General features: G+C 45.4%; 1 protein-coding gene and 1 pseudogene across 1 annotated transcript in view; both read right to left on the bottom strand.

Annotated features, from left to right (window-relative positions):
• LOC129822723 (dnaJ homolog subfamily C member 13-like) overlaps window positions 1-6,301 on the bottom strand; it is a 62,672-nt gene extending 56,371 nt beyond the window's left edge. The window contains 2 exon segments of the mRNA XM_055881060.1: window positions 1,292-1,372; window positions 6,147-6,301. Coding sequence (XP_055737035.1) covers window positions 1,292-1,359 — 68 coding nt within the window. The 5' untranslated portion in view covers window positions 1,360-1,372; window positions 6,147-6,301.
• Window positions 6,302-9,295: 2,994 nt separating this feature from the next.
• On the bottom strand, window positions 9,296-14,446 carry LOC129823297 (cytochrome P450 2F3-like; annotated as a pseudogene).
• Window positions 14,447-18,453: the final 4,007 nt, after the last annotated feature.

Below are 18,453 nucleotides of genomic sequence, written 5' to 3'. Positions count from 1 at the left end.
TAAAATATTGTGATATGATATTTTGGTCATATCGTCCAGCCCTACTTAGAGTTAAAAAGGTGATGTCATAGATCACGAGTAATCTGTCTAACCAGCACTATATATGTATTGCGATTTCAGTGGCATGTATTCCAGATAGCAAGAATCTGACAGTAGTGATTTACTTACACCTTGTCTCCCCCCATTGAAGATAAAGAAACGCAAACACAATGGAAGAACCGAGTCAGGGATTTCAGTGCTTTCCCTTTGCTCTGGTGTTGATAGTGTGTCTGTTCTGCTGCTGCCTGATAGCTAGGCCTACAACTAGGCTCAGTGTGGAATGGTAGAGTGTACCTGGCTTAGCCTAGGTCTTCATGTTCAGGTCATCTTTCACAGCATGATAATGCCATTCACAGAGCAGATATGCATATATACTGAACAGAAAAATAAACGCAACATGTAAAGTGTTGGTCCCATGTTTCATGAGGCAAAATATAAACATTTGAAAATGTTTGTACCGGGCAGTATGGCGTTGTGGGGGCGAGCGGTTTGCTGATGTGAACGTTGTGAACAGAATGCCCCATGGTGGCGTTGGGGTTATAGGCAGGCATAAGCTATGGACAACGAGCATGATTGCATTTTATCAATGGCAATTTGAATGCACAGAGATACCGTGACGAGATCCTGAGGCCCATTGTCGTGCCATTTATCCGCCGCCATCACATCACGTTTCAGCATGATAATACATGGCCCCATGTCGCAAGGATCTGTACACAGTTCATGGAAGCTGAAAATGTCCCAGTTCTTCCATGGCCTGCATACTCACCAGACATGTCACCCATTGAGCATTTTTGGGATGCTCTAGATCGACAGCATGTTCCAGTTCCCGCCAATATCCAGCCACTGAAGAGGAGTGGGACAACATTCCACAGGCCACAATCAACAGCCTGATCAAATCTATGTGAAGGAGATGAGTGGTCACACCAGATACTGACTGGTTTTCTGATCCACGCCCATACATTTTTAAGGTATCTGTGACCAACATATCTGTATTCTCAGTCATGTGAAATCCATAGATTAGGGCCTAATGAATTTTTTGCAATTGTCTGGTTTCCTTATATGAACTGTAAAATGTTTGAAATTGTTACATTTATAGTTGTGGTGCTAGACTAGTGCAGTAGTAGTTACAGCACATGGAGTAAGTACCTAACTCAGCCTAGCAGACCAGCGCCAAGGACAGAGAAAACTATCATTCAACCAATTAAATCCTATCATGGAAAGGAGCGTTAGAATATGAGGTGGCGCCTCTTACTTTCCCCTCCAGGAGTGTTTGGTGGTGTAGAAACAGGCCAAGTCTTTGTTGTCTTTGATGACATTCATCTTCTGGCAAGACCTGCAATAACAGGAGAACAAGGTCAAGGGAGACAGACACAAAAAGATGATGAAATAGGCTTTTTACAGTCTTGCTTTAGTGTCACTTCAATGAGTACATAGAGGTCAGAGCAGTGGCAATGGACGCCAGGCAACGTTCATTTAAGCAAATGGCAGAAAGCATAGACTGGCCTACGGTCTGCAAATTTAATTACGCGTGAAGAGCACAGGTCAATGGGAGGGAGGGATTCCCGTCCTATTGCTATCTAAAGTAGTCATGTGAGTTGGGGGTGGAGAAGAGTCAGCTGGATAACCAAAAGCTAGTTCCATTTGAGGAGAAGTTACACAGGACCCACCCTGACCTTAAAGACAGTAATGCACATTATGTCACACACGGTCCAAAAACACTGCCACACACAATTCACACTGTTGGATCATATTCTACACCTCACATCGAAATCCTTGTTGTCACTCCCTGTGCTGGCTGGGAGAGTCCCGTGACCGTTGCGTCACTGGCAAACTCTGTGGCACTAAACAGTGTTGAACAGAAAATGAGTCAAATTGAAACAACAGACAGAGGTGATACTCTCTGACTGATAGATAGTGTCTCAACAGCAGTCACAGCAACAAACAAACAAAAAGCAGCCTTTGAGCCAATCAGATCAGCATACAAACAGAATGTGTTGGTCATCGCAAAACAATGAAGCCTGACACCATGACCAGAATGGCCACGTTGCATGCACGAGTGTTGCAAAAATAAATGTACACATGCATGTTACTCAATAATTTCATCCTAACTGCTCGTGCACGTCAACGGACTTCTGCGCAGTCAGGCTCTAAAAAAGAACTTGGTTCTATTTGAGACGCTTGACGCGCTGAAAGTGCCGCTAATTGGTTCTCAAGCATACTAACCGACGTGGGTGATTGAAAAATGAGCGAGGAGAGATTAATCAAAGAAAACTAACTAGGTTTCCCATGTTATCTGTGGATTAATTGTTGGAGTAGAGAACATACGATTTTGTATGACTAAAAATGGGTGAAAATTCTACAAAAGATCCAGCTAAAAATATTTACTTCAGTACTTGTGTTGAGAATACTAGACCTATGTGGATTGTAACTAAGTTATCATGCGCACACCACCAAAATCACAGAAAGTCACTAGATAAAAACCAGCAACTAGTAGTAACTAGCAAACAGACAGACAGAGACAAACAAATAGTACAGTGAGACGGTAGCAGTAGACTAGTAGTAAATTGTGCCGAGAGAGCAGTAGTAACCTCTCTCTCTTGGCTGCTGCGCTGTCAGTATTAGAGGGAACCTGTGTCAGCCATCTGCCCAGATCATCCTGGAAATAAATTACTGCTCTTTTTCTTCCTCTCCATGTCGGCCTGCAGCAAGGGGCAGCGAAATAAGTCCAGTTTGTCCCCAAGAGATAAGTTGAATTCTTTTTCAATGGTAAGATTAAATCACAGAGGACAAGTGTATCATACAAAATTCCAAGGCAACGTATATGATGGGTGCTCTTCACTCTGAATCCCCACTAACACATACTGTAACAAATCAGACAGGAGCTAGCTGACTAATCCTGAAGTCAGTCATCAATCTTCCTCTGAAAGAGAACCAGAGTTAAAACCATCTAAGCTAAAAGGAACATTTCTGAATCTGAGCACATCATTTTTATATGCATCAAACCCTTCCCCCTAATGAATTTAATCAAGCGCACACAGGTGGAATTTAACAATAGGGACCGACATTTGCAATGGGCATAGAGGTTACCACGTGCTCTGCACTCCTCTCAAAGGCCATGCAGTTTAACCCCGTGATGAGGGGTATAAAAAGCCAGCACAGATTCCTGGATGTGGTCATGGGACAGCCCTTCCCAGCTTTTCCTGTGGATTAAGCTTGGGCGATATACCATTTACACCATATACCCTCACAGGGACTGCGGGCTACGCCACTGCTTAGAACTATAAGAAATCTAAGATGTGTCAAATAAATGATATCCAGCTCAGGGCTCCATCTATGAATTTGGTTTACTAACTTACTAGCTAAGTGGCTAGATGTCAAGATCAAGCTTCATGGTTACAGCAGACATTCAATCCCCTCCGAGAGAGAGAGCGAGAAAGTATGTGTCAAAAGTATATGGACAACTGCTCATCGAACATCTCATTCCAAAATCATGGGAATTAATATGAAGTTGGTCCCCACTTTGCTGCTATAACAGCCTTCTCTCCTCTGGGAAGGCTTTCCATTAGATGTTGGAACATTGCTGCGGGGACTTGCTTCCATTCAGCCACAAGAGCATTAGTGAAGTTAGGCACTGATGTTGGGCGATTAGGCCTGGCTCGTAGTCGCCGTTCCTATTCATCCCAAACCATTTCTGTATGGACCTCCCTTTCAGCACGGGGGCATTGTCATGCTGAAACAGGATAGGTCCTTCCCCAAACTGTTGCCACAAAGTTGGAAGCACAGAATCGTCTAGAATGTCATTGTATCCTGTAGCGTTAAGATTTCCCTTCACTGGAACTAAGGGGCCTAGCCCAAACCATGAAAAACAGCCCCAGACCATTATTTCTCCTGCACCAAACTTTACAGTTGGCACTACGCATTGGGGCAGGTAGCGTTCTACTAGAATCCACCAAACCCAGATTTGTCCGTCAGATTGCCAGATGGTGAAGCGTGATTTATCACTCCAGAGAATGCGTTTCCACTGATCCAGAGTCCAATGGCAGCGAGCTTTACACCACTCAAGCCGATTCTTGGCATTGCGCATGGTGATCTTAGGCTTGTGTGCGGCTGCTCTGCCATGGAAACCTATTTCATGAAGCTCCCGACGAACAGTTCCTATGCTGACGTTGCTTCCAGAGGGAGTTTGGAACTCTGTTTTGAGTGTTGCAACCGAGGACAGACGCTTTTTACACGCTACGTGCTTCAGCACTTGACGGTCCCATTCTGTGATCTTGTGTGGCCTACCACTTCGTGGCTGAGCCATTGTTGCTCCTAGACATTAACACTTCACAATAACAACACTTACAGTTGACCGGTGCAGCTCAAGCAGAAAGACTTATTGGCAAGGTGGCATCCTATGACGGTGCCACGTTAAAAGTTACAAGCTCTTCAGTAAGGCCATTCTACTGTCGATGCTTGTCTATGGAGATTGCATGGCTGTGTGCTCGATTTTATACACCTGTCAGCAACTGTGTGGCTGAAATAGCCGAATCTACAAATTTGAAGGGGTGTTCACATACTTGTGTGTGATAGATATAGCGCCCCCTTGTGTGCACATTCGGTAATACCATATTTTTCTGGATCAAAAAGGGGCTTTGGTGGTGGGTGTTGCAATGAATATATTTTCAACATACTTTATATCTGATCAGTCGTTTATGTTTACATTGAAAGTGTTTTTTTCCATCCCAAAAGAAAATAGTACTTCAATTTACCAAGGGAGGATACAAACAAAAATCAACAAGGCAGAGCAGCAAATGGATCGTACGCTGCCTCATACGACCTGTGAGGCAGTGTATGGTTTTTCCAAGCAATGAGTGCACAGTGCTGACTCCGCAGAGCCTCTCTGAACGCTGGGTGACTGTGGAACCTGCCTTCATGTGACATTTGAATGTGCAATAACACAAAATTATTGGAGTTCTGCACAAGATTGAATGCAAATGCTGCAGATTTAACAAATGATGTAACAGTTATGGGAATAAAGAGTAAAATCTTACAACTTTGAATTGTTTTTGTCTGAGAGGAACACAGTCAGCAAGCCAGGAGCCTGGTGTGACAACAAACTTCTCCCCATGTATTGATCATCACTTGCTAGATGTATCGTACAAACAGAGCTTCTCTGGATGGCACATGAAACAGTTAGAAACAAAACTTGAACTTTGGGGGGAATTCTCAGATAAGTCCAGATCATCAAAAGGGGGAAATACATGCATATAAATAACTGATGATAGCTAACATAATAACACTGTTACTGAGGAAGAAAAGCCTGGCTTTACACACTTGAGGTTTGAGAACTATGTGCCTCAACATTTCCACTGGGGCCCTTTCAATACTATCAGTTGGGAATGATGCTGCAACTGTTAACTTTAGGGAAAAGGGTATTGTGATCCTTGTTCACCACAGTTGCATAGCATCCATGCAATCAATGACTAGGCCTAATGGATCTCAGCCTTTGTTGTGGATATAGGCTTATGTGTCTGATTTACTGAAAATGGTGCAAGTGAGAATCACGACAAGGCTACCTTTAAAACGTGACTTTAATTTTGGATAAAGGGTGGATGGAGCTAACCTTTTTTTGGTCTACAACAAATTTGATATTGACAAATATTGTTCCCCACATTCATTGTTGCCACTAACTTACTAGGACGCAAAATCCCCTACACATAACGTTACTGATAACGCAGTAGCAAAATAATGTAGTAGCTAGAAGTACAAAAAAACAGTGCATGACAGCCACAACCAAGTGAGGTCAGCCTGAGAATGTAGACGCTGCTATCAAATTCAATGTTTGATTACTACATGATTTCATAGTACATATCACACAGGTCACGACCAAAAGGCTCAACAAACACCTTGCTAGACGTAGCTGAGTTCTCTCAACTCTACGATATAACGTTACATCTCGATGTAAGATATCCAAAGTACATGGATCTAAGTTAAACTAACGTAGAGATATGCTAAACGTTGACACAACTAACTTCCGTTAGAAAAACTAGTTAGATGCTTTCGTAGACACAGTGAAAGATAATCTATATATGGGTGTCAGATTTGATAAATAACTGCAGACTCACTTTAACCACACCCCGTTTGCCAGCCGCGGTGTATTTGTCTTTGCTTTGGTAACGTTAGCAAGCTAAAGGCTAGTAGGGCCACATTCAAGTGCAGCTCTAGCTGGCCAAGTTGAGAGGATACAGATAGAGACAAGACCGAGGAAAGACGGAAGCCGAAATGGCCAATTCAGTGATGCACATTGTAAATATCTCATGACAAGCGACGCCTACAACTGTCGCAGTGTTATTATTTTTATCAACACACACTTCAACTGGATGTGCTTTTCACCAAAGAGGGAAGCTAGCAGGCTGCATACAGTAGGTTAGCCATGCTAGCTAGCTTAGCAAGGGTGCTGTGTAATTTACATGGAGGTGCAGTCGCAGATTCATTTACCTGTTTGTTCGCGACCAGATTTGATTATTTTCCGAACCTCAACCCCCGACCCTCTAAGTTGCGTGGCTGTTGTGTTTCTGCTTTGCCAAGCCGATGATGTTGCTGTTAAATTGCGCTCCCAATGCTTAGGATGCTGCCATATTCCTGACAGGCGAAAGCGCACGCGCGAAACCTAGGTTTTGATTAATGCCGCTAATGTCAGAAGTGACTATTCATAGCAGTTTAGGTCAATTAACGTAGCAGGTTAGGATAATTAGGTTAAGGCTTGGAAAATAGTTAGGGTTATATGCACATTTTGACGTCACGTTGACATTCGCGGCATCCCTTCTAGACATGTCTGTCATGAGTGTGTCAGCTGATTGGTTTGTCAGGAAGTAGCGCTTTCTAAGCGAAGTTGTCTATAAGCCCAGATCTAGGATCAGCATCATACCAGAGAGTGTAATATCACGTTCAAACAATTGGGAACTCGGAAATCTCCGACTTCAGTGGGTTCAACGCAACTGGGAACTCGAAAAACGGTCGTCCAACTCCGGCTTTCCGGCCTGCCGCCTGAAGCTCACCAACGTCATGATTTGACGTCGTTTTTTCCGAGTTCCCGTTTGTCTTGAAAGCACCATCCTTCTAGAGCTCCGACTTTCAGGCCTGAAGATCACTATCGTCATGATTTGACCTCGTATATTTGGGGAGTTCACAGTTGTCGTGATCGCACCATAATCCGTGTGTATTGAGAGCAATACATATACTGAACAAAAATATAAACGCAACATGCAACAATTTCAAGATGTTACTGAGTTACAGGTCATTGATGAATTCAGTCATTTGAAATAAATTCATTAGGTCTTAATATATGGATTTCACATGACTGGGAATACAGATATGCATCTGTTGGTTACAGACACCATAAAAAGAAATGATGGTTCTCAGGGTCTCATGAGGCTGGTTGGATGTACTTCCAAATTCTCTAAAATGACGGAGGCGGTAGAGAAATTAACATTAAATTATCTGGCAACAGCTCTGGTGGACATCCCTGCAGTCAGTATGCCAATTACACGCTCCCTCAACTTGAGACATCTGTGGCAAAGTCTTGTGTGATAAAGCTGCATATTTTAGAGTGGTGTTTTATTTTTCCAGCACAAGGTGCACCTGTGTAATGATCATGCTGTTTAATCAGCTTCTTGATATGCCACACCTGTCAGGTGGATGGATTATCTTGGCAAAGGAGAAAAGCTCACTAACAGGGATGTAACCAAATTTGTGCACAGAATTTGAGATAAATCTTTTTTTTGTGCATATGGAACATTTCTGGATATTTTATTTCAGCTCATGAAACATGGGACCAACACTTTACATGTTGCATTTATATTTTTGTTCACTGTATAACTGATCTGCAAATAATCAGTAAACCCAAAGAATTAGCAGAAAGACGCCTTCCAAATTAAAACGGTGCATCACTTTTCCTCTCTACCCGACCACCATATAATGTTATCTACAAGTTACTTTTAATTAAATAATTTTAAACATACTGTACATTTTGGTACATTCACTTCCTGTCATAGTTTTCTCACAATTTCTGAGAATCAGTATAGTAATCACATGCAGGCAGTGGTTTCATCTGTTATTTCTAAAGGGGAATAAAACACAGAATAGGCAAATACATGAAAAGAGACAGAATGGGACTGTATACTTTAATGCAAACAAAGTCAGCTTCATAATTGTTTTGCGTTTGCTGTTGTCCTCTGACAAAAAAAAATCTCCAAACTTTGAACTGGTGCAAAATAAATGAAGTCATGCCCACTACTGTTTTCATTCCTGAAACGGTAAAATGTATTTAATCAAGAGTGTTGTAGCGCCCTCTATAGAAAGCATCTTGACCCTTCCACTCAAAGTAGTAACGGCAGGATCCACTCTATGTTGTCACAGGTAAAAGTCTAACACACATACAGGCTAGGATTGATGCCATCTATATACAAATGAGTGTGCTATTTAAGATGCAATTGTATTGACTACCTGAAAATGTAATACAGATATTAAATAAGTTGAACCCTCCATCACCTCCCTACTCTATTACAGTACACTCTGGTAGAGACCTAATTTGACTTACATATGGCGCAACAAATCTATGTCTAGATCACAAGAACGTCCTCCTCAAATGTGCACTCCCAGAGCATAGATAAAGATGACAAAAACAGCTAAGTATCATGAAACAATAAAATAACAGTTTGTAGAACTCAGGTCAGTCACACTAACAGGCTCGTCAAACCAAATACCTAGAGATAGCAAACCAAAAGTTTCTAGAATTGTGTCATGTGACAGACTCAGTGTAGTCAATCAAAGTACAGTTGGTCTGTAGTTCTCCAAATGTAGTTCTCTAAACAATACAACACAATTCAGCAGTGACCTGCCAGCCAGCTCCTCAAACCGAGACTATTGATTTTAGTGGCACCTGGGTCCCATACCATAAAGTGTGATAACTCACCGGGCTTGAATGTAGATGGGAAACATCTTGGCTTCTGTGACTGAGTGGCAGAGTGATGTTGAGAGTGGGACAGGGACACTGAGTGGTCACGTTATGAAGCATCTGATTCAGGGGCCTACCAGTAACCTTGCGCTGCTCATTAGCTAAATTGAATTATAGATAGACACAAGAGGAAAGGGGAGCATTTGGCTTCTATAGGATCCTGCAGAAACAAAATGTACATTGATATCTACAGGTTTCAGAGAAAAGAGGTAAGGAGGAAGGCCGAATTAACTTTTACAAACTTTTTATTTGGTTCACATGAAGTCAAATGGGAATGAAAGAACACACATGTTGCTCTATTTATATAACATAAAAACAATTATCATCAGATAAACAACAGATAAGGATTTTCCAATCTGCAACAAAAAGTGAATCTCAGGGGCCTGTAAAAGGGTCACAGATCACAGAATTAGCTGTGGTTGTTAAAATACCTTCAATGTGCTTCTCTGAGCCATTTAGAATAATAGGGCAGCACAATATGCGTACACACATCATGAGGTCAACATGTCATGTAATAGGCCTAATGTACACTATCTTTATGTACCCTAATGTATTGTCATGAACATGTCATCCTTAAACAATTAATTACACAAATTCAATGACAAAGTTTTATAAAGACCCTCAGTGAAGATAAAGGAGGTCATGTTATTTTGTTTTAAGTTAATGTTTTTTTTTATTGGTAATGAAAATATATCGTATAAAGCGGTATATATTGCTGGCAAATTGCTCATACTGTATATACAGAAACATAGTGTAGTATTTCTTTCTGATTAAAAAAGAAGAAAGCCAGAGAAAGAGTAGAAAAATAATAACATCGGAGATTAAATCTGAGTGAATGTGATGCATCCTCTAACTAAGTAACATGTAGCATCATCACCTAGCTCAACCCCCATACACATTGACTTAGTTGCTGAGACATAAAGACACTGATTACACTGGTTCATGGACCCTCTGATGGACAGTTGACCTGACCAATCTGTCTTCAACTCTCATTAAATTGCACTGGCATGAATACTCAGCATACACTACAATACTGTCTGGTCCACTCAGCATACCTGCTCCCCAATCCTCACTCCCAGAGCCCTGAGTTTCTCCTGACCCACCTGAACTGACCAGGAAAAACTCCAGGCCTTCATTATTAAAGGAGATACACTTCACAGAGCTCAAAAGGTAAGGAATACAGTTAAGGGCTTACTTGGTACATCTATTTCATCATGCCCATCTAGTGTGGTGGTTGACAGGAAAACTTTATTTTTTTAAACAGCTGATGTTGCCAATACTTTTTCAGATTTATTTACAAAGAAAATATATTTACTGAGCGATAATGTAAACACCCATTCTTCCAAACAAGCTATTGTCCCATGGATTGATGATCATATTATGAGCAAAAAAAATGATATTTTAGTCTCCAAATGGTGTCAGTAGAGGAGGTGTTAAACCTATTGAAGTCATACCCGATGGTAAATCTACAGGGTATGATCTTATGGACAATATTTTACTTCGCTATGCTGCTCCCCAGATTGCAGCTCCAATGAAATACATATTTAATTGGTCACTGGAAAAGGGGATTTACAAATGTATGGAAGCATGCTAAATTGTCCAATCCCAAAAGACAGCAAAAAAAAACATTACTCCTGCCAATAATCGACCAAATAGTCTACTCCCTTCACTCAGTCAGATATTGGAGGGTATTGTGAGTAGACGAATATAGGAGTACATGGGAAAGAATGATCTGATTACAACCAATCGGCATGCTTATCGCAAAAAGCATTCCATTACCACTGCATTGGTTGACATGACTGACCAGTGGCTTAATGCTATGGATAATGACATGTTTGTGGATGTACTATTTTTTTTATTTTAGTGCAGCATTTGATTTAGTGGATCATGAAATAATTTTGACAAAATTATTGCATTATGGGTTTAAGGAGGCAGCATTGAGTTGGGTACAGTCATATCAAACAGACAGGAAACAGTCCACCTTATCAATGGGTCATTTTCTTGCCCTCCTGCTTTAATCTGTGGAATACCGCAAGGCAGCTGCCTTGGGCCACTTCTTTACATAATATATACCAACGACCTTCCTTATGCCTTATCTGAAACTCAAGATACTATATTTGCAGATGATTCTACAATTTATACAGCAAGACAATCGGTTCAATAGGTACAGCAAGCTCTACAAGTAGATCTGGGAAATATCAGGGAGTGAGTTTGCCGGAAGAAATTAGTTTTGAACACCAAGAAAACCAGGGTTATGTTGGTCTGTTCCACCAGGAAAAGGCCAACACAGCATAGGATACAATTAGGTATGTGGGAAGTACACATTGAGGAAGTGGCAGAAACCAAACTACTAGGAGTGCAGCTAGACAACTGCTTATCAATTGGCTCATTCATCCCCCTCCTCTCCCCTGTAACTATTCCCCAGGTCGTTGCTGCAAATGAGAACGTGTTCTCAGTCAACTTACCTGGTAAAATAACGGTAAAATAAAATAAAATAAAAATCATGGTCGTCTCAAATTACTCATCTATGTAAAAAAAAAAAAAAAAAAAAAATGCATGCATTTTCAGAAGGATAGCTGAATATTTCCCGGGAAAGATTCTTAAGCAAACAACCCAAGCATTAATTGGGAGTCAGGTGAACTACTGTTCTGTGGTCTGGAGAACTGCATCAGAAAGTTAAATTAGGAGGCTACAGATTGCACAGAACAAAGCAGCAAGGATTGTTTTAAGGTGGAGATATGGTTCTTCTGTTGTAGTCATGCTCAATACTCTTGGTTGGTCATCGATCAACAAGATAATTGAAAAAAACATATGAATATTATTCAATCATAAAGTATCTGTTATGAATAATTAATGTTATTTAAGCATAAACAGTGGTGGAAAAAGTACTCAATTGTCATACTTGAGTAAAAGTAAAGATGCCTTAATAGAAAAAGACTCAAAGAAAAGTGAAAGTCACCTAGTAAAATATTACTTGAGTAAAAGTATTTATATTAAACAATCCAGATGGCACATTTTTCTTGTTTTTTTTTTATTGACAGATAGCCAGGGGCACACTCCAATACTCAGACATAATTTACAAACGAAGCATTTGTGTTTAGTGAGTCGGCCAGATCAGAGCCAGTAGGGATGACCAGAGATGTTCTCTAGATAAGTGTGTGAATTGGGCCATTTTCCTGTCAAAATGTAACAAGTACTTTTGGGTATCAGGGAAAATGTATGGAGTAAAAAGTACATTATTTTCTTTAGGAATGTAGTGAAGTAAAAGTAAAAGTTGGCAAAAAATATAAAGAGTAAAGTAAAATACAGATACCCCCAAAAAACTATTTAAGTAGTACATTAAAGTATTTTTACTTAAGTACTTTACACCACTGCAAACTCTATTCACAACAGAATTCAAACAATACTTTAGAACCGTGAACCATGGGAATTATCACGGTGCCTTGAGGGATATTGTACCCTCTGAATGAGATATTCTTGGTGGCGTAGCGCGGGATGTGGAACGGAACGATGTCCAAGAAGCGCTGCACCTCATGGATGACAGCGTCTGTGAAGGGAAGGGACTTCTTGTCCTCCATCTGGGGAATGCGTTGTGGTCCAATGACTGTGTCAATCTCCTGCTGCATGTGCTGAATGCTCCCCGTAGCCAGGCCATTGCGGCGAGGTGGAATAGCCCGCACTGGGCTGTGCTGGCGAACCGGGGACACCATGCGTGGGGCTGGTGCCATGTACCCCGGCCCGAGGAGACGCACTGGAGACCAGATGCGCTGAGCCGGCTTCATGGCACCTGGCTCGATGCCCACTCTAGCCCGGCCGATACGAGGCGCTGCTATGTACCGCACCGGGGACACCGTGCGCCTCACGGCATAACACGGTGCCTGCCCGGTCCCTCTCTCTCCACGGTAAGCACGGGGAATTGGCTCAGGTCTCCTACCTGACTTAACCACACTCCCCGTGTGTCTCCCCCCCAATACATTTTTGGGGCTGCCTCTCGGGCTTCCAACCGCGCTGCCGTGCTGCCTCCTCATACCACCGCCTCTCAGCGTTCGCTGCCTCCAGCTCTGCTTTGGGGCGGCGATATTCACCAGCCTGAGCCCACGGTCCTTCTCCGTTTAAAATCTCCTCCCATGTCCAGGAGTCCTGAGATTTCGGCCGCTGCTGCTGCTGCTGCCCGTTACCACGCTGCTTGGTCCGGTTGTGGTGGGTGATTCTGTAACGTTCATCGTGAGGAGAAAGAGAGGAACCCCAAGATGCAGCGTGGTGAGTATTCATATTCCTTTTAATGAAAACCGAATACTCGAACAAAACAACAAAATAACTATAACCGAGAATAACACAAAACAATCCTGTCTGGTGACATACACAAAGACACAGGAAACAGGAACAATCACCCACAACCCACAATATAAAACAGGCTACCTAAATATGGTTCCCAATCAGAGACAACGACTAACACCTGCCTCTGATTGAGAACCATATCAGGCCAAACACATAGAAACAGACAAACTAGACATACAACATAGAATGCCCACTCAGATCACACCCTGACCAAACAAAACATAGAAACATACAACGCAAACTATGGTCAGGGCGTGACAACCTGTCCCCAAGGGGTGCTTCCAAAGCGCAGTATGGCTGAGAGGATGTTGAGCAAATGCAGGAAGTTGTCATCCTCGTAGCCGAAGCGCTGGCCGAACACCAGGGAGCAGATGACGTTGGACACGGTGCGACTCAGGAAGGGCTGGGGGTCAAAGGGCACAGCTTTAGTGCCGTCCAGACTCTCTATGAGATGTTGGCTCTCCTCCTGTATCCACTCTTCCATTCTCTTACGGCCCATCCCAAAGTCTCTCAGTGTGGTCAGGGTGAAACGACGCAGCTTGCGCCAACGCTCCCCGTTACTGATGGCCAGGCTGTATCCCTTGGTAGCTCGGACCAGAAAGGGGACGGGAGCTCGTCCTATGAAGTCCTCAGCCTGGTCCACCAGAGCCTCCTTGACCGCCTCGTACCCCACCAGCACCACAGATACACTGTCATCACTGGCCCATACACACCACTCCAATTGGTGAGGGTCTTGAAGGGGGCCTGTTTGTCCATCTGAAGCAGGTTGCCTAGCAGCGGCAGAGCGCGGGGTCCGGGGGTTAGACGGATATGTCTCTGTCTCCTCAGCAACCACAGTAGAACCAACACCAGGCCGCCCAACACCATGCTACTACAGATCTCCATTACTCCGGCAGGCAAAACAACAATGTGGCTTGTTCTTGTTCTCTTCTTCTTCCTCTGTATTCTTTTTCAACCCACCTCTCTTTATCTACACCTCTCTTTAGTGTTTTCTTTCTCTCAGTGCAGCAGTGGCTGTCTGTCACTGTTGCATGCCTGACTGTGTGTGTGAGTGTCTGTGTGTGTGTGTGTGTGTGTTGAAGATCTATGCAGAGATAAGTGGGTGTGTTGAAACTTGTCTGGGACAGAGGTAAACAACAGATCATTTGATTGGCTGCTGACATCACAATCACGTGACTGCACCTTGCATAAATTGTTTGGTGGTCTTCTCAGGCCAATGTAAACAAGGCAGATGACAGTGCAGAAAACCCAAAGAGTGGAAAGGACTGATATCTAATACTGTGTCTGTCTAGGTTTTAAAGCATATTATTTTTAAACGGAATACAACAAGGATAATAACAAGACAACCATAAAAAACTGAGGACAATGTACATGACAATATTCTGTGGCGTACAGCAGGTCAGCCACCAGGGGGAGACTTGTCGAAGCCTGGTGACAGACGGAGTGTATATCACGAGGCGATGGCTCCATCTGCTGGACATGCCAGGTCTCGACGGGCTCTCCGGCCAGGACTAATTGGGGCTGATTGGGAGTTGGTGAGTAATCAAGGGCTGATTGCTCACCAGCTGTGCAAGTCCCATAAAGCTGCCTGAAGGGCAGCACACAGGGGTGAGTAAGAAAGGACTCCTGCATAGTTGGGGACGGTTGCAGAGGTATGAGGAGGGAGTTGAGTTTTTGTGCCCGACAGGATACAGCAAGACCCGAAGCCCAGAAGACATTATCCCGGAGAGGGTCTCATGGGGGAGACCTATCCTTTTCTTTTTGATGTATTATTTAAATAAACACCCTTGAAACTGAGCTAATCCTACTCTGTCTGTGTCTGATCTGGGTAAACGTCTTGACCAATTGCGGGCATTCTGAGAACGTGGTCAGATCAGGGTTGACGTTTACACAGCATCAGCATGGACGAGTTGATAGCTCAGTTCGTCTGGGCCCAACAAGCACAACAGGCGGTTCAGGAACGAACGCTGGAGGAACAGCGACTACGAAACGTCCGCCTCGTTGAGGAAATCAGGAAGCTGTAAGGATCGTCTCCTGAATCACATCCCAAACAGTTTTTAATCAAGCTAACGGAATACGATGACATCGAAACATACCTCTGTACGTTTGAACAGACAGCACTACGGGAAGGATGGCCAATGCGGAAGTGGGCTAGTCTGTGGACCCGTTCCTCTCTGGGAATGCCCAAAAGGCGTATTGGGACCTGAACGACGAAACAGGCGGCTAACTACGACGGACTCAAACGGGAGATACTCAGCCGCTACAGCCTGGCCCATCGGGCTCAACGGTTCCACGACTGGAGGTTCGTACCCGACACATCCCCCCGAGCCCCGATGAGCGACCTACTGCGCGTCACCAGGGCATGGCTCCTAACCGACGTATCCACCCTCTCCATCCATCGACATAATGGTCCTGGATCGCTTCTTACGGGTGCTACCCCACGACATGAAGAGGGCAGCAAGTCTATGTGTGCTCCAGACCTTGGAAGACCTCCTGGAAGCAGTGGAGATGCATCAGAACACTCAGGCCCTGCTGAGTGGTAGCCTGGACGAGTCGGCAACCCGTTCGAGGGGACAGAAGGACAGCCCCACCACTGTATCCCCCGAACCGACAGTCGGCAGGGCCAAAGGACCGCAAACCCATGGAGAGATGGCTGGGGTAGGGCCGACCCGCCACCGACGACCCCAGGTAGATGGAGACCAAAGGAGGTGTTTTGAGTGTGGCGCCCGGGGGCACATTGCCTGGAATTACCCGGCTCGAGAGGAGTCGATGCCATCAGCTAGCCCCGGAGGCGAGGTGGGTCATGCCGTGAACTGTCACCTCCTGTTGGGCGCCCCACAAATCAACTGCACCCATGGTCCCGGTGAAGGTTGACGGACACGACACGGAAGCGCTATTAGACTCCGGAAGTATGGTTACGCTTGTAACCATGAGCCTGCTGAACCAGGAGACCGAACGGGGTAGGGGGATGTCCATTTCCTGTGTTCATGGTGACAAAGCAGTATCCAACCATATGGACCAACATCGTGACGCCGCAAGGGAGCTGCCAGATGATGGTGGGTGCAGTACCAGAGTTGCCGGTACCTCTCCTATTGGGACGGGATTGTCCGCTGTTCGCGGCCCTATGGGGGCACGAGTTGACGAAAAAGATACGAACCGGCCGAAGAAGAGAGCGGGGACGACCCATCGCCTGTACGGCCCGGAAGCAACCAGCAACCTGTTAACCAACCTGTATCTACCGGGCCGGAGTCGGAGGGGGCACCGGAACCCCCCCCCCCCCCCCTGGGAACCACTGGAGGAGGAGCCCAGCCTCCCCCTCCTCGACTTCGAGGTGCCAGTCGAGACACCCGCTGGGGGCCAACTGAGGGGACAATTCAGGACGGCCCAGTGGGAGGATCCGAACTTGAAAGCCCCCACAGCCCAAGTGGTAGCGGTGGATGGACAGCTACTTCCGGGGGTGAGTGACTGGCGATACCCCCATTTCCAAATCAAGAATAACCTTTTGTATCAGGTGTCGCGCCAACAGGGGGAACTTCGAGAGGTATTGTTGCTGCCCCGACAGTATGTGAGAACTGTTCTTCAGCTGGCCCACACCCACGTGTTGCAGTACCTGGGAATGGAGAAGACCCAGGAACGGATCGCCGCACGGTTCCACTGGCCCGGGATGAGGAGGACCGGAGTGTCAACTCACTGCCTCGAAAGCCCACTTCCGAAACCCATTGGTCCCCCTACCGATCATCGGGGTGCCCTTTGAACGCATCGCCATGGACATAGTGGGACCCCTGGTAAAAACAGCACGAGGACACCGGTACATCCTGGTGATAGTAGATTATGCCACCCGGTATCCCGATGCCATTCCCCTACAGGCGGCGGTATCCAAGGGAATCACCCGGCAGCTGTTCCACCTTTTTAGCCGGGTGGGCATCCCGAACGAGATCCTGACAGACCAAGGTACTGAGTTTATGTCCCACCTAATGAAAGAGTTGTGTGCTCTCCTGAAGATCAAGCAGATCCTGACCTCCGTCTTTCGCCCGCAGACGGATGGGCTCGTCGAGCGCTTCAATAAAAAGCTCAAACAAATGCTGCGGAAGGTCATCGAGCAGGACGGGAAGAACTGGGACCAGCTACTACCCCACCTAATGTTCTCAATCCGAGAAGTACCCCAGTCCTCCACTGGGTTTTCCCCTTTCGAACTCCTCTACGGGAGGAGACCACGCGGCCTACTGGACGTCACCAAGGAGGTGTGGGAAGCCCAACCGACCCCTTTACGCAGCGTGGTAGAGCACGTGGAGACGATGAGGGAGCGGGTGACAGCCATATGGCTAGTCGTGAGGGAACATATGGAAAAGGCCCAACGCGCCCAAGCCCAGGTTTACAATCGGGGAACCCAGCTCCGAGAATTCCAGGTAGGAGACAGGGTGTTGGTCTTAATCCCCACGGCCGAAAGTAAGTTCCTGGCAACATGGCACTGGCCATATGAGGTGATCGAGAAGTTGGGACCTGTCAATTACCGCGTACGGGAACCGGGGAGACAGATTTACCATGTGAACCTGTTGAAGAAGTGGCACGAGAGGACAGCCTCGGCGATGTTATGGTTGGGACCCAGGACGCCAACGGTACCAGTGGTGGACCCGAGCAATGAGGACCTCGACCCGGCCCAGAAGCAAGAGCTCAGGAAGCTCGTCGATCGGAACACGGCGGTGTTCTCGGAGAAGCCGGGCCGCACGACCCTCATTGAACACCACATCCGTACCCGGCCTAGGGAAACAGTACGAAAGAGGCCATATCGGATTCCGGAGGCCTGAAGGAAGGCTGTGAAACAAGAAGTGGAGGCTATGCTGAGGATGAGGGTCATTGAAGAGTCCCACAGTGCATGGTGCAGCCCCATCGTGTTGGTGCCCAAACCGGACGGTAGCCTCCGCTTCTGTAATGATTTCCGGGGTGTGAACGACATAAGCTTATTCGACGCCTACCCCATGCCGAGGGTGGATGAGCTCATCGAGGTCATCGTTGGCAGCCTCCTCCCGGGAGAAGACGGCGTTCTCGACACCAGACGGTTTGTATCAGTACCGGGTGCC

This window comes from Salvelinus fontinalis, chromosome 25 (assembly GCF_029448725.1).
Source record: "Salvelinus fontinalis isolate EN_2023a chromosome 25, ASM2944872v1, whole genome shotgun sequence".
NCBI lineage: Eukaryota > Metazoa > Chordata > Actinopteri > Salmoniformes > Salmonidae > Salvelinus > Salvelinus fontinalis.
The sequence above is the reverse complement of the archived record's forward strand: the minus strand, read 5'-3'. Positions and strand labels throughout refer to the sequence as shown.